The 17,084-nt window shown below is 39.3% G+C and overlaps 2 protein-coding genes across 2 annotated transcripts in view; one reads left to right on the top strand and one right to left on the bottom strand.

Annotated features, from left to right (window-relative positions):
- The first annotated feature begins 1,374 nt into the window (after positions 1-1,374).
- LOC140942250 (uncharacterized) lies at positions 1,375-7,257 on the top strand. Its single transcript, XM_073391211.1, has 8 exons — positions 1,375-1,495; positions 1,667-2,706; positions 2,913-2,999; positions 3,379-3,455; positions 3,926-4,098; positions 5,161-5,310; positions 5,671-5,832; positions 6,171-7,257. The coding sequence occupies exons 2-8, from the start codon at positions 1,669-1,671 to the stop codon at positions 6,707-6,709; spliced, it is 2,226 nt and encodes a 741-aa protein (XP_073247312.1). The 5' UTR covers positions 1,375-1,495; positions 1,667-1,668; the 3' UTR covers positions 6,710-7,257.
- A 4,671-nt stretch (positions 7,258-11,928) lies between these two features.
- The window catches only part of LOC140941068 (transient receptor potential cation channel subfamily A member 1-like), a 31,074-nt gene continuing 25,918 nt past the window's right edge, over positions 11,929-17,084 (bottom strand). The window contains exons 28-30 of the mRNA XM_073390026.1: positions 16,753-16,872; positions 14,477-14,589; positions 11,929-12,663 (exon numbers count right to left, since the gene is read on the bottom strand). Coding sequence (XP_073246127.1) covers positions 12,552-12,663; positions 14,477-14,589; positions 16,753-16,872 — 345 coding nt within the window. The 3' untranslated portion in view covers positions 11,929-12,551. The remainder of the gene's footprint in view (positions 12,664-14,476; positions 14,590-16,752; positions 16,873-17,084) is intronic.

Below are 17,084 nucleotides of genomic sequence, written 5' to 3'. Positions count from 1 at the left end.
CACCTGTAGCCGTAATAAAAGACGAAAAAATTGTCAAGAATCAAGATGGCGGTCTCAAAGTGCCCTTGTTCGACCTTTAGCAATGTCATGTTTAAGTAGATGCCAAGATCTCGTTGGTTCCTAAGCATCAACTCATCGTACCTTCAACCTTATTGGCTCTTGCAACAAACATCCGAACATACAAAGTTACAAAGTTACAAAGATACAAAGTTACAAAGATACAAAGCCACAAAGATACGTACGCTCACACCACTGATATATGAGCTATTTTTTCAAAATAGCTCAAAAAGGGACTGGATTTAGCTACAAGCATCTGTCCACGGTCCACGTGACCAATTTTGTCCAATCACGCTACTGCAGATGGCGGACCGATTTTTTTTTACTTTTGTGCGTCGCCCCTTCGATTTTCTCCGATTTTTGCCGTTTATCGAGTGATTTACGATTATATTTTTTGCAAAAGTTTGAGTAGACAGCTGTAGCAAGCCGCAGTTCTTAAAACAATTCAAGGTATGTTTGTCTTCTATTGATATTGTTCTTTGTAATTCTTGATGCGCATAATCCCTTTGTTTAGTTAAGAGCTATTGTTTCTGCTTTTCAGCCTATATCTTCTCTGTGTTCAACGACCCCTGACCTCCATTTTTTAGCATAATCTATTAGTATTGTTGTTCAAGTATCTGAAATGGTCCGCGGGCCCCAGCAGGCCCCGCCGTTTTAAGGGTCAAAATGCCACTTGAAGTTTACCTATGTGCGGGAATCGTGACTCCCATTTCACGCCATCTTTAGTATTATGAAGTTACTCGCGCGGTCACGATCGATCGTTCGTCGATCTTTCGTAGCTGCGTAGAATTCTTTTTCTCATTCCCCTTTTTATTCGTCTTTAAAAATATGATATTTTTTGTAGTATATATGTCATCCAAGCGGCCGTTAGGCCCTCCTTCGGGAAATACTCCTGATAAGCCTCCTCAAAAGTCCAGGAGAAGTCAACGTGGAGAAACCACATTACACTCTTGTTCATCCCAAAAATGCTTTAGAAAATTGTATCACAACTGTATCTCAAGTTTGTCATAGTATAAACCATTGAAGACAATAACGGTAAATATATTTAATACAGTCTAGCGATCTTTTTTCAGGGGAGCAAAGGAATTGAAGGAGGAGGGGGGGGGGGGGCTCTGAAATTTTTTCGACTACCAAGGAGGGGGCTCCTAAAAAATTGAACCGCTAGCGAGGGGGGCTGCTAAAATTTCAAGCTTCGAGTTTCAATATCTTCATCCCCCCCCTTGTCATATTAAATGAACTTTCCCTAAATTTAATTGAATATTCATTGCAGGACACCTCAGTTTCACCATCTATTCCTTGGGATGACAAAGAATTCAATATATTGCTTTGTATCATGACCCTGATGGAGCATCTGTTTGGCCCACCCACAAGAATTGGGATTTTTGGGACAGCTGTAGTGCTGCAGTTGCACAATACTCTGGTTTACCCACGAGAACTAGTGAGTTTTTTTTTCACTTTTTAAGAATCTCACAATATTTCCTCTGGATGTTTGTTTAGATTCTTTAATACGGAGTATATTCTATTTACTCTACCCTAGCCAAGTGTGGATACAGTTTTGATATTTCATTTTACCATTTGCAATAATGGATATTTTTTGTTGTATTTTTAGGCATGGCTTGTCGCCGCAAAGTGCAGCGACATCTTGTGAACCAGTTTAGAACACTGGAGGAAGCAGAGGACTTCTACAAGATAGATTACTTTGAAGGGCAACAGGAAGAGAGTAGTGCAGCAGCTGGAAAAGCAACTTCTACACCCATTAAATCCCCTCTGCGCAATCTGTCAGGAAATCTATCACCCATATTTAACCAGTCTCCTCTCAAGAATGTTACCCCAGAGTTTTCTACTGGTGATTTGATTAAACTTATGATGAATGGTTTTCTAAAAATGACCAGATTGCAGAGGGAACAATTCCTCTCCTACCTCTTTTGCATTCATCTTTCCCATGATGTTGGCATCAATGATGGTTATGTACCTGCAAACTTTCTGCAATTGGCTGGAAGCTCCTTTAAAAACCTACAAGTCGCTGGAAAGGAAAATACTCTCTACTTTCTTGCAAGGAGTGTTGGTGAATCAAGACCTGGTGGAAGTGGGCCAAGGATGTCACTTGACCGTATGCCTTTTGGTCTCATCCACCACAACCTCCAATTCTTTGCCAAAGATAATGTTTCAAACCTCCACCCATGTGAGCACTATGCTGAATGGTTGACGACAATGTTTGCTCACTTTGGTCACAAATGGGACAAACTCTACCGAGGGCCAATGTGGAGTTATGATGGAGATTCCTCAGATGAGGAAGGAGACGTCCCACCTTTCCTTGAGCCGCAGATTTCTCAAAGTTTACATAATGTTATCACCCAGGAATCAGAAGAGCCTACATCAACCAGTTTCAACAGACCATTTGACGAGATGGGTGATTTATTGTCCCAGGCAGTCCGGGAAACTGAAGGTCTGGAAGAACTAATGTGTAATACTGGCACTCAAGACATAGAACCATCCTCAGAAATATCTACTCTTTGGAGTGGGTTGAGTGTTAGTGACATGGCAGAGCTTGAACAAGCTTCTGACTCACCACTCCAGATAGAGCAACTCCACAATGCTAGACCTTCAAGAACCAGGAAGCACAAGCATGCAAAGCGTGATCCACTGAAGGTGATATCATATGGTTATGTGGGCTGATTATGATCAATGTCAAGGGCTGTTGGTTGTATTTTATTTTATTTCTGCCTTATTGTTATTATTTAAAGCATATATGTAAAAGGTGTTCTAGAAAGTATTATGCATGGTATGTGAGAAATCTTCTTCCATAAGTACAAAATGATATAATTGCCCCCTTAACATGCCCACTTTGTTTGCAGGCCAAGGTTAATGTTGTTGGTCTCTCATCAAGACAGCTTCAGAGGAGAATCCAACAAAAAGGCTTCACCAGGGACACAAGCATCCAGGTAAGCTCAGTTTTGTATTAATGACATTGCACTTTATCAAAGTTGCCATTTTTGGCAATGTTGCAGACTTTAAAGCAATATATACAGATGTTAAGGGCTACATATGATACATTAACATGACAGTGTGTTTTAGGAAGAACTGTAATGTTATGCACAGGTCTAATTATTGACCATAATTGTTATTAATCAGTCAGTACGTCTGACAGTGTATTGTATACCATGTTGTCATGACTTTGGACCTGGATGTCATCTAGACCTCAGGGTACATTTCATCATAATTCTTCCTACACTTAATGATGTGTATACATATTTAGTTTCAAATAGAGACGTTACATTTCTTTACTTGGAATGATTTGTTGTCATCTGTAATTAACTGTAGATAGAGGCACTGAAGACTGCAAAACAGAGGAATCCTAATGGGCGTTGGTGGATTAAAGCCGATGCCTGTGATATAAGGTCCGGTATTATGGAATCCTTGCGCCGTGAGTGGTCTGGGGATGTAGACTTGGGACACGGGCAACTGGAGCAACTGCACCAAACATACATGCAGTTGATAAGTTTTATTAAAGGGATTGGTTTAGAAAAACGAAAGCCCTTGCAAGTTGTTATCCAGGACTTGAGGGAAGAGTTGAAAACACTAACAAATGATTCTGAGTTTTTGCAATCAGGTCTCAGGAAATCGAAGGAAATTTATGAAAAAAAAGGAAGCAAAGCAATACCCCAGAGAGCAGCCTGTTTGCTCTAGCTTGGGATGTCAATGCTTATGAAACCCTGAAATCGTTGAACCATAATTTGCAAAACAGATGCAGCAGCATAATTTCCAAGTGTTTAGGGCCTGCTAATCAGAGAGGAAATCTTCCCCAAACTTTAGCACAATTAAGGAAAGGTCTGTCACAGTACACCAAAGATGTGTTCTCTAAAAAAAGGGAAGCGGCCACGCATCTGATGATCTTCATGGTGGCTGATGAACGCAGGGACATGAAGCCCTATGCCATTCCAGTGAGAGCCCTGCCATTCAAGAGCATAACAGATGCAAAAGTTAGGCAACTTCGTGACGACCTTAAGTTGGAAATGGAAAACTTGGGGATGGTAGTTGTGGGTTTGTTTTCTTTGCCACATTATATATATATATATATACATATATATATATCTAGCCGAATTTTTGAAAACATACCTCAAAATGGACCAGAATATTCGCACAGAAAGCTGGCGATCGCCAGCTTTCTGGTCACTGCGGTGCGAAAAAACATAGGGGGCTTGCTGTCCTGGTTGGTCTCATTGACAAGTTCAGTCCCTGAGCTAACTCGCCATGGGTTGGAAAGGGGCCTCCATGTCAATCCCTAGGGGGGTAGGATGCTGAAAAAGCGTTGTACCTTCCGTTAGTCCTGGTCTGGGAGAGTCAGTGCACTGCTCATGTCTGCCTTTGGTTTGTCATGTCAAATTCTTGTAACGTTTGAGGCCCATTGGCCAATGAAAGCATTCCCCTTAAGCACGTGCTAGGCTGGGGGGGGGGGTGGAGGAAGTCAGGGGGGGGTGATTTAACCTTGAATTTCTCTGCTTAGAACTTGCTTAAGTCTCAAGCGTCCTCCGTCATTCAGGGCCTTTAAGCAGCTAGAGTGTATGGACAAGTCCAGAGTGTCTTTTTGATGGACTGGAATGTTTCTTTTGCTAATCAGGAACCAAGAAGAGAGTCAACTTAAGAGAACCATGGGTAAGAGCTGAGTGTCTTGGCCATATTTACTTTAGTTGAGTCAGTTTAAGGTGTGTGGGCTGCTGGTGTCCGATGGTACGGTTTTCATAAATCCGGCTAGATATATATATATATATATATATATATATATATATATATATATATATATATATACCAGTCTCATGTATATATATATATATATATATATACATTTACATATATTTTTTAATTCCATTATAAGCTACAGCTAGCATTATCTTCCCACAAATCATCTCAATTAGCCCCAAAACCCTTTTTGATTGGCAGGATTGATTACAATCCTTCTGTAATTTGAATTTTCCCAGAAAACAGCACTTGTCCCTCTGGCAAGTTAAAAAACAAACATCACTATCCTGATAGCAATATCCACTAGCCCCAGGCTATCGGACATGACTTTCTTTGCACGCTGATTATATATATTTTATGTATCAGGTTTTGTAACTGACGGAGAGTTTAACTCATTAAGGACCAAGGGCTCCCAGAGACCAGTCTCAGTAATTCAGCTGATGGCAGATGCAAAGTCTAAGGCCAAATCCATTCCGGCTAGTCGAATAGCAAGATATCTTACACCCAAGAATAAAGGTAAAATTAATGGTTTCTGTACACTTTATGCTCTCTGATGGGCTGTTTGCAAGTCAACAGTGTCATGGTAAAAGAACAATAATTATTTTGGCTGAATATTCTCAAACATCACAGACATGGCTATAAATTATTTAAGGAAAACAAATTATCGATTTCCATGCATTTAAGCCCTATTTTCTTCAATGTTCACACCTTGCTTCTGCACCATGTCACTTTTGAGCAACAGAGAACCCATAGCATGAATTTTATTGCAAAGTATCCTGGCCAGCAAGATGCTGTTTTTTAAAAATATTTTTGGAGCTACCAAATTAAATGGTAAAGAGTTTGAATGTAACTTTACATTCTTGCTTTCTCTCAAAGATGGGGCAGTGGAACCTCAAGTGCCACATCCAGCTGTTCCAATCAAAGATGTCGTTCTGCTGAAATCTCTCATGGACGATGGACTTTCCTTTACATCTGCCCTCCGGCTCCTTAGACGAATTCACTTTCCATTTAACTATGATCCACATCCATGGAAGCCTGGTATGTTATGATAAAGTTACTAATAAGCCCCCAGTAGTTTATTAATGGCAAAGGTTGGTTGCCAGCTTGGCACTATTTCCCAAAGCCACCAAAGTAAATGCTCAGATTTTTGAGTGTGCATTGAAATAACTTTGCCCTTCAGCTCTGGGGATGAAGTCACTTTCCATGTAACTATGATCCACATCCATGAAAGCCTGGTATGTTGATCAACACATTTACTATAGACAGCCGATAATTTATTAACTTATTTGTTTCTTTGTTCCAGGTAATAGTATCAAGTAATTTCTTAGTAAAAATTGTTAAATAAGTTGTATTATTTTAATTTGCTTGTCTTTAAGGTAAGCCTGAAAATAAGACTGAATGTTTAAAGTCTTTGATGGCCACCTACCTGTACCGCAAGAAAGTAAATGACTACTGTGCATTGGGTGTTAACTTCAAAGAACATCTCTATGTCCCAGAGTTAAATGAAGTGAATGGTGAGACATTTCATGAGCGTGAAGATCATAATCATGTGCTGAAGCGCATAACATCATGCGCTAGAGCAGGGACAATCCCATCAATAGGTCTGCAGTACTTCAGAGATGCTCTACATGATGAAAATAGTGGCATGATTTATGAGGCTCTTACTGGAAAAAGAAAACAGTCTGTTCCTGATTGCGAGAAATTTTTCTCCATTGGTGTCCTTAAGTTCTTGCAGAACAACAACCACAAGAATGAAGCACGAGTTGTTGAGATCATTTTGAACTGGCACAAAGCGAATGATGGACGGGGACTCTCTGAGGAGGAAAGACGGAAGTACAACCTGGCTGTCCTTGATTGGATTCTCGAGGCTTGGATGCCTTGGTATTGGTACTGTAGAGACTACTCAAAACAATAGAAAACTCCCAAAGCACAAACTCAGCCAAAACGCTAAAAATCTTCAATGTTTACTCAAGTTTGGGATTATAGAAGATAATGTCACAGTTTTTCAATGACCATGAAATTCAGAATCCGGGTAGTTAGTTAATCAATTGTGGCCCTGAAAAAATTTGAAGGAAAAAAAAACTACGAATTTTTAAGAAAATGCTTTTTTCGTGAGGAGGACTCTAAAACGCTGACAAACGTCAACAAATAGCTAAAACTATAATTTCTATATGTTTGCATTGCTCGAAATCGCGCGCATTTACAAGGCCGTGAAGTTTTTTGCTGACTTGCAAGGACCATCTGTTATAAAGATCCCAAAAATAAAGGGATAAATCTCATAGTTTATTAGATATAATCGTGTAAAGTTTCCTTATCACTTTCACATAAATTATGGCCTAAATTTGGAAACCGCTGAATTTCTCGCATTGGGTCTTTGCGATTTTGGTAAAACTTTGTTCAACGCAAGGCACTAATGCCCACTATATGTAGCTGAGAGATTTTCACGAAAAAATGCCAGCAACAGCAGAATTTCGACTCAGACCCCAAAGAGGCGTAGCACTATAACCACGTGACATTTACTCCGATCGCCAAAAATTTTACGCTATATTATAGATTGGTCTATATGTTATCCATGCTATATGTTAGACTTACGATCAAAGTAAAGATGGGGATACCAGAGAGCTTCAAAATAGGATGTAACCCTCACAAAATAACTGGGTCGAGTTACATTAAATACCAGAACTCTTAAAACGTGCCGCCAAACATCATGAAATGAAAAAGAGAAAGACGTTATATTTCAAAGTTATTAATAAAAACTAGCGAAGGTAACGGCTACAAGCACTTTAAAAAGGTCACACTGCAGATACAGGAATTACAAGTAGCTTATCGTTTTGTTATATCTACAGGTAGAGGTGATTGAGTGAAATAACGGAAAAACTGGTTTATCAGGCTTAAACTTCGTCTCGTCCTTTTTCCATTTTTCCTTTGTTTCTTTGTTTCTTTTCTCCCTTTCTTTCTCCCTCTCTTTAGATTGTCGATTGCGTATTTGCTACTTGTTCTCGCTCTATTATTTTCAAACAGTAAATTCGAAAAACAGTTTGAATTAAAAACATGGAGAGTAAAGTTTATGCATCATTTTCTCACTTTTTAAATTTTCCTGACACAGCCCTAAAATTTGGAGCGTATTATTTTCAATCAAACCTACTCGATACGAAATTTTTTTTAAAATTCGAAAAAAAACCAGGGGTTCGAAAGGTCTTCGAAAAAAGGAAAATTGCTACCAAAGACCGCTGGAATTCGTAATATTTTCATTTTTACCAGACCATTAATTTACGGATCTTTCCTGTTGTAAGCTACAAAAACGAAAGTTGAAACATGAAGATTTTTTGGAAGTGCCCGCAATAGTTTTTAGTAAAATTCTGTTTGGGGGGTGGAGAGGGGCGTATTTTCCAAGGATTGATGTTTGCAGCTCGCTTCGCATGATGGTGTACGTACATTTCACCTGTTGATAGCTGTTTTTTATATATTTGAAGCATTTACAGGCTAAACTTTACTTGCCAGCAAATATCCATTTAGGTCGCAATTACCCATTTTCCGTTTGTTGACGAAAACATACTTTTCATTGCGAAAGACATATTTCAGACAAAATGTCGATTACAAAGGATATTCGCCATTGCTGTATTTTTCTTTTGTTTATCTCATACGTTTATTACACACGTTGTCATTGACATTTTTATTCTTCATTGTTATTCATTTTATTTTACTATGCAATTTTTATGGGCATGGATTAGTCGTACTGAGACAGTGGGGGTTACGTTTTCACAATACTCACCTGCGTGCGAAAAGGAACCTCCGGATAGCCATCCAAACTTTTGTTCTTGAGCAAATGGCACTTTTTTCTGCCAGCATGCGCAGGATCAGTACGTCATTCTGATGCGAACGCATTTTGCAGTGCCAGCACTAAACACGATGTCAGAAAAAAATAATTTTAACTTTTTACTATAAGATTTGCTCCCTGACTGAAATCACAAGTGTTTTACATTTTACTTGCTAATATAAAACACCGTTTTCGGTCGTGTGATAAATCCGACCAAAACTGCCCAAGCCTTGTGTTCCTTTAATGACGCGCTCACCGATGATAACACGTGACAGAAGAAAAAATGAAAACTGAAAAAAGCCCAGACAATATCCACATTTTTAGAAAACTCGTTAAAAACTAATTAATTATTATCATAGTTTTTGTTGTACACATTTTTTTGCACGGGAATGGACGGAGGCACAGGTTACTTTTTACACGCGCGTACATATCGCTAACTTTTACATGGTCTTGCTCTTCTCGCAGAACAAAAACAACATTATGAGCGCAAAACGTTCTAAATTTACCTACTTTGAAGTTTAAAAATGGTATGATTAACCGTTATTTTAAAATTTAAAAAATAATATGTTTTGGAGGCATTGTGCATCTTCTAGAGGATAGAATAGAAAACTCACTTGGTGTGTAGATAAAACTTCGAAGTGAGAAATATCTTTCAACATTGGAAATTAACATGCCTGCGTGCACTCTTTATTTCACCAAGACCTGATCAAGACCGATTAAATATGGTGTACAAAAAAAGAACGTACAAGCAAGTAAGGTTTATTTCTTGAGAACTGTAACGTGAACACATCAGTAGTTCAGTTTTGACATGCTTTTAAAACGGTTACGCAACTTGAACAACACAGAACAACTCATAGGTATACATCTGGCATGTTGTCCCCTTTCATAAGTACGGATATTATTTCCAAGCACTGTTATCCAGTTACGAAGTGGAAAGTGAATGAAGTTTAAATTATTTCGTTTTACTCTAATTTTCGATCAGCAAAAAAATTAGGCTGACTAAGGGTTAAAACTGTATTCCTAACTTGGAAAGGGTTCAAACTTAGCTTAACTAAATAGTGATAGGAGAGTAAATTCTTATGTAAGGCATTGTCCGAGATTTATACGAAAAGACATTGAAATGTTTACAAGCGAGACAAGGGTGAAGAAAAACGTACAATACAGCAATTAATACATCATTGACTGGGTAAATTTATAAATTGGTAATTATTAACTCGTTTTTCTTTCTTATAAATATTCTGTCAAATTAATTTACAATCTCAGTAATGTTGACCGTACGGTAAGGTGTATATTTATTTAAACTGATAAATAAATAAATATTAATTAAACCTTTGGGATTTACTAAATTAAATCTTCCTGTATCCCTTATATGAAGTATAAAGTGGGTACGTTTATGCGTTTCCTTCCGTTTTTGGCTCTGTTTATTTCCGAAACGGTATTTATTTTTGTAGATTTAAAGTTCCATGTGAAGTGTCACAGTTTACAGCATACTCGGTCACCGGATTCGCTCTTCATCCAGTTCCTCTTTCTCTTTTTCCTTTTCTTGAGCTTTCAGTCTTTCGTAAAACATTTCGAAGAAGTCCAGAGGTTTGAAGATGTCCAAGTAAATTGCGTGCATCTCATCTGGAGTAAGTTTTATGGCATTTTCAGTCACCACTCGAGGATCACTCAAGAACTTGGTCGCAAGTTCGCTGTTAAAGTAGCTATCACAGGACTTGCTGTGGTTGCCTCTCTCTCTTGTATCCTTTGGCAGCGGTTGATGTTGCTGTGTGTTAGCGAAATGATCACATCGACTTGATGACTGCCCTTTGGGCGTTCCTTGTTGAGCAAGAATTTTCTCCTTTGTGGCCATGATATCTAGATCTAACAGAAGGCTACTTGAAATTAAATGTGACGAGTGCGCGTGAAGGCCATCATTTTTATACACAGAAGGCTCCTCGGGAGTTCCTTTCATGTGAAGGGTGTTGTGTCAAAAAATAGGAAAGGCAGGATTTGATACAAAACAAATACGCCCTCTTTATTTTTTTTTCCCTCCTTGGCCAATAAGGGAGCAAGGACGACGGCGACGGTAAAGAGGGTTAAAAATAATAAAAATGGGTTAAGATTGGCAAAACAACAACAAGTGGGAAAGTGTCCCAGCCACTCCTTTCTTAATTGTCTGGATCTGCCTTTGGTAAAACAATAACAGTTTATTGTTTGAAGTAATAGTGATTGAGTGCTTGCGGTATTTGCGCACGTTTGATTGACGTATCAGAGGAGACCGAACGAATGAGATTTCGATTCTAAATCAAAAACAAGGCTGAGTTCGTAAATACGATGCAAAACATTTTCCACATGAAATTCAGAATGGTTATTATATATACAGTAGTAAGTCTAGTCTCCTATTAATGCCAAAACGATTAAAATTTGCCCTTAAACATCGTGAAGTGAAAAGTGGAAAGACGTTATAGTTTTTTAAAGTTCTTGGCTATTGGTCAGATCCTTGTTTTGCAGGCTCTATTTTTCTGCAGACAGTGACATATACGAATCATTTTCTGAATCATCACCTCGTTCAAACGTAGGCTTAGCTACATAATACCTGAAATATGGCGTAAAATTCTTTCCGGAATTTCCCGAAGAAAAGCTCTCAAAATTCCTTTAGAAATGTCTAAAATTCTCCCCCAAAAACGCTAAAATTCCCGAAAATTCTCAAAAAATTGCGTGTTTTTTTTTATATAGCGAGGGACCTTTTTGGTACATAACTGCTGATAATTTGAAGCGTAGAGGACTCTGATAAAAAAAACCCTGATTTGTTGTGCTCAGTGGACAGTGCTCTGGACACTGCATGCTGTAGCGTGTGAGCAGACTGAGTCCTCTCTTGGTCGGTAGGGATAAAAAAAAGAATAATTTTTGTCAACGTTTGTTTGTTTGTGAAATGTTGCCAAAATGTCGGGTGAATTTTCAAATTGCTCTAAAATTCTCGAATTTGTCAATTTTTTCCTAAAATTCCCGAGATTTTCTAAAATTTTTCTTGATGGCTAAAATTCCCCCCAAAATTCCCGAATTATGAAGCTAAGCCTAGAAATTGTGGTTTGAATAACAGAAGACAGAAAAACTTGCTTAACAACACGTGTCTCGTATTTTTTTTTGTCCTTCCTTTTTGGCTGTTGTTCAGACTGTTGTTTTGCAGGCTCTGTTTTTCTGCAGACAGTGACGTATACGAATCATTTCTGAATCATCATCTCGTTCAATCAAACGTGAATTTAATTTGCAGAAATACATAAGACCATGAGCGTTATGACCATTGCACGCATACAGATAGATACAGATATTGGAAAATAGTAAACAAACGAACTTAACGATGGATTCAAACCCAGCGTAAAACAAAAGAGCTGCGGTCAAATGAAAGTACAGAGCTGCGATTTGTTTTTTACGACGAAACATTTATTTGTTTTTCTTTATCTTGTTCAAAATGAGATTGATAGCAGCCGTGTAGGTAGTAGGATGTAATGTAATGAAAGTTAGTTTTAAGGTCTATATCTCTTTCCAGATCCAAATAAATATTATCAACAGCCATCTAACAATATCAGCCGTATTATTATTTTAGGATTAACCAAGTTAAAATTGAAAACGCACATGCGCCGTATTGTTTGGCCTGGGGGCTCCGCGTTGGGGAAAAAAGAAGAAAAAAATATTGGCGAGCGAAGCGAGCTGGGCGGTAGTCTGGGACCCTTTCTCCTCCCCAGTCCACTGTTCAGCTTGCCTCGCTCGCCAATATATATTTTTTACTGTTTCAGCCTGTTTTTTGTCTTTTTCCTCCACTGCGGAGCCTGGTCCAAGGCTACGTATTGTTGATGGGAAGATACGGCGCTCTTTCTAGTAAATACGGTATTCCTTGTACAGGATAAAGTTCCTGCTAATGATCTTTGGAAACGAAACTGGTCTTTAAGGATTCTGTGATCTAAAAGTCGTCCAGCAGATTTCTTCCATCATTCGTCCTGGCTCCTAACTGACTAGAGATACTTTCGAGTATCGCCCTTTGGGAATACAGTTCCGTCCTTAACGATGTGATGCTGAAAAACAAAAGATCAACATAAAAAAAAACTTAGAAAATATGCAAGGAAAAGTGTATCAGCATTCATTTGCATTTTTTTTACCATTTGTACTCTATAAAGTGTCTGTTAGGTTATTTCCACCCATCCCTCTGCAGGCCTGTTTCATCAACTCCCGGAAAAAACTTTGAAGCTGAGAGGAAGCTGAGAAAATTGAGAAAGTTTTGTGAGATAAGGGCGTCAACCCCGAGTCGGCGCGTGTGAGGCCATCGCGTTAGATTCTGCCGCGGGTTCGCTTGACGGATTGAGGAAAAGGTGAGGCTTCTTATTGTCCAAGCAGTCTCGAGATCGAGCATTATGCATGGTTCAATTTGACCTGTTACCATCCTCCCCGGGCAATCCCCGGGGCAATTCCAGCTCTTCGAGCCCCGGGTTGGGGAATTGTTTGAAGCGGTACTGTCCCGGGGGTAGGGAATTCTCTATTTTCCAATTGCCCATAATACACTCTGTTTGCCCCCCAAATTCTGCATAAACCATTGTTTTTAAATGCTCCTGGGAGTATTGCATTTTCCCAAGAGCATTTTAAGACAATAAGTTATGCAAAATTTGGGGGGCAAACAGAGTGTATTATGGGCAATATGGAAAATAGTCAATGGGGCAAATCAAAAATAACTTCTCTTTGATTTTGCTAAGTGCGTGTTATTTCTCGGGCGGTTTGCACGAAGCTGCGGAACTCAAGATTACGTATTTTAAAGGGAAAACGCAGGAATTTATCGGAGAGTGATTGGAGAGGAATAACCTATCAAAATTGAAGTTTCTATTTGAAGGTATGTTTTAAAATTTTAAACGAATGTGCGTAACGTGCGTACTTGAATGGAAAAAAAACAAAAAAATATTTCTTCAGCCTATAGTTTAATAATGAGACAACTTAAATGTAGACTGTATATGAAAACGGATACCAGACTTTTTAGTGTTCTATCCCTTCTCACAATTAACTCCAGAAAACGTTTATCAAAGTTCTGAAAACGTCTCGTTTTACTATTGTACGGAAATTACTATTGCTCTCAAAAAGATGTACTCTAAGAAAACGTATATGAGGTCTATCTGAGCTCGTGGTGTGGGGAATTGTCTCCTTCTGCGTGCCCAGGGGTGGGGAATAGACCACCAAGAAAGAGAAAAACTGCAAATCCCCGGTGATTTGCCCAGGAGGCATGGTAACAGGTCAAATTGAAAGACTTCAGAGTAAGCGCCAAGTTACTGATTGGATGCCTCGCCCACTCGTCCTATGACTAACTTGGCTAACTTTGTTATGTTTGCACGTATCGTAGGGTCCACGTGCTATTGCACCAAAACTGACTTATTTGATGGAGGACGGGATATTTTTTACCACACAGCTAAAATTTCCAAGTGAGATGAAGTCAAAGAAGACGTTGAGAATTACTAGTAGAATGAAGCGCGTGACCGAAATTTTAAGAGATTTGTATGAAGCTTTGTAACCGCCCCAAGATTTGCGTGCCTACTCGTCAAAATGGCGTCGTGGCAAGGTCTATTCTGAAGTTGTTTAGTAAAGCTTAAGTTAACGTTGCGTCAGCTGTTATTATTCTGCATTTCTACGTTTTTTAAAGTGCCTTTACAATGATTAAAAAAACACAGGAGTCACAACTGGAAAAGTGAAAGATCAACAGCAACAAAATGTGTGTGGCAGCAAGGCGAAGGAGTTGTAATAGCAGAGGGCAAGCAGTACTGAGGACGGACTCCTAGCTGAAATCTCTCGCCTAAACACCAGCCTTCCCGCTACCTCACATTGTATTACAATTTCAAACTTTCTGTTTACCAGTCTTTATGATCTTTCAGTTGTTCCTGGAGGACAGCCATCTTGTCTTCATTGTCAGACTGACTGGATTCTGTCAGCCGCCGTGGTGCATAATCTACCATGCCTAAATACCACTAAAACACAAATTTAATTCACGTTATAGCTCCCAATTAGTTTCTTTTAAAACACATGCGCAGAGGTCCATTGTTCTCGGGTCATACTTACAGTCGAGTCAGTAAAAATTATAGATCAATGACAGTATCAGCCTTAAAACAGAGCGCTTGTGGCCGGTCAACGAGAACTGACGTACATTGCTTTTACTGAAATTCTATAGGTTTGTTTTGGTCCACTTTCATATAACGAATTTACAATTCCCCAGCTCCCCAGTTGTTTTGATAAATTCAGTTGGACAGAATGTCTGGTTAGGTCTTGTCAAAGGTCAGGCATCGATTCCCAGATGAGTCTCAATTTTTTTAAAAGGTTTTGAGGAAAAATAATCAAAACACCAAAGATAGCTTGCGTAGCTGACGAGATTTGTGGCATGTTTCAGCTTCATTTCACGGGTGCTTTTGTTGTTTTTCCCTAGGCTCTAAAGCCACAAGAAGAATTAAAAGACTTAAATTGACATTTCTCGCCCGCCAAGAAGCAATAGCCAACTCTGGTCCCGCCACCTACGAAGGCTATCCCGGCGATTATCGCCGAAGAATGGAAAGACATTAAAGAAAAATGTTTTCGCCTTTCAAGCCCCCAGTTCCTGTTTTATCATCAAAGTGTAAAGCACTTGGCCGTCCCTTTCATATTTTTAAAAACTTGATAAAAACACTCTTAGTAGGTTTTTAAACATTTTATGATCACTTAATTTAGGGACTGCGGAGGACCACTTTTATTGCTGGGATTTATTTAATAGGACTCCAGTTGACATGGAAAATATTCCCGTAAAATTATTGGACATTACCATAAAACGGTGGACGGTTACTTCCAGTTTTTTTTTCGACGAATTCTTGAGAACTATGCAGTTCGTGTGGAAAAGTGGGATGTTTGCTTGTCTGAAACGATTACAACCCGATGTGCGTGCAAGGATAATAGGATGTGAGGCCCAAATGGAACGATTTGACTTTTTCTTTGGTTTGCATCTTGGATAGCGGCTTTATTCCCACACCGATAATCTATTTAAGGATCTGTGGGTACTAAGATGGCTGCTATCAGTGGACAACGCCTGGCAAATCTAACAAAGGAGACGCTCATAAAAGTGCGCACTGATCAGAGCTTCGACCATTTCTAAGCTAATGTTGTCCGGAAGAGTGAAGGCCTGCTTGTCGAACCAACGCTTCCAAGAAAGCGATGCACTCCGTCCAGACTGGAAGTCGGTCTAGTGCACCAAGCTACCCCCAAACTGCCTAAGAACAATTTAGAAGGGTCTGTTATGAGGCTATTGATCTCATCGTCAGTGCTATCGATCAGCGCTTTAATCAGGAAAGCCTCAGCTCCTACGCCCAGATGGAGACCTTGGTTAAAACTGCTATGGTGACGACTATAAGGCAGAGTTGAAGTTTCTCGAAGCATCATAGAGCAAAGATGTTGATAAAGGGGCGCTACCTGGGCAGCTAAGTATTTTGGAAGTTATGTTAAAGGAGGAGAAGATATCATGTCTTAACGAAATCCTGTTGGCGGTGTTAAAGTTTCCAGAACCATAGCAGAGGGCAAGCAGTACTGAGGACGGACTCCTAGCTGAAATCTCTTGCCTAAACACCTAGCCTTCCCGCTACCTCACATTGTATTACAATTTTAAACTTTCTGTTTACCAAAACGAAAAGAAAACGGCTAATTCAGGAAGTCCAAACTAAGCTGCTTTTTGGAAATCCTTCTACCTGCTGGCAAGCAATCTCATCTGCACGGCGTCTGAAGACGTGGCTTCGATCTAGGATGGGTGACGAAATGTTTAGCAACCTAGTAGTCGAGTGTTGAATGGTCACAAGCGCAGAACAGTGTCTCTCTATTGCTGACGTAGCACAGGAGTTTGTTTCCCGTGATGAGAACCGCAAGAGAAACTTCGACAGTGCCGGCCACTTCAAAAAGTAGCAACTTTAGGAAGGTTTATTTAACATATTGGCTATATTGGATGGTATAACAGGTGAGGATTTTTATGTTATATTTGCTGAGGCGAGTAATTAACATGGCGCGCAAATGCAAGATAAATGGCGAAACATTGACTTCAATATTTCTTTGTATTGGCCAGATCTTTTAGCCCTACCACTTTAAAATGGTCTCCGCGGTCCCTGATATTGAGAAGCTCTTACCGTTAATTTCTTTAAGAAAGTATTGGAACCTGAGTTCGGCCGGATAACTAAGCGAGGCACGTAAAGTTTTCTCAGGAAGCGCTTGGGCAACTTTTCTTCGAACTGATAAATTGATTCTATCTGTTAAAAAAAAAAATTTAGTTCAACAGTTTAGAACGTACAATACATTGTCATTGACGTATAAAGGGGCTAGCTAAAGGAAAGATATCTTAGAAAGGTTTGTTTGAGGAAACTGAGAGTATCAGTATGCAGTCGTTAAAATCGCCCTTTAATATTCACGGACCCAGAGCCAGTATGCCAAGCTTTTCAGCATGAATGGAATAGGCTCTTAT

The sequence above is a fragment of the Porites lutea genome, chromosome 6 (assembly GCF_958299795.1).
Source record: "Porites lutea chromosome 6, jaPorLute2.1, whole genome shotgun sequence".
Taxonomy (NCBI): Eukaryota; Metazoa; Cnidaria; class Anthozoa; order Scleractinia; family Poritidae; genus Porites; species Porites lutea.
Note: the sequence above shows the minus strand (reverse complement) of the source record. Positions and strands in the feature narration are given on the sequence as shown.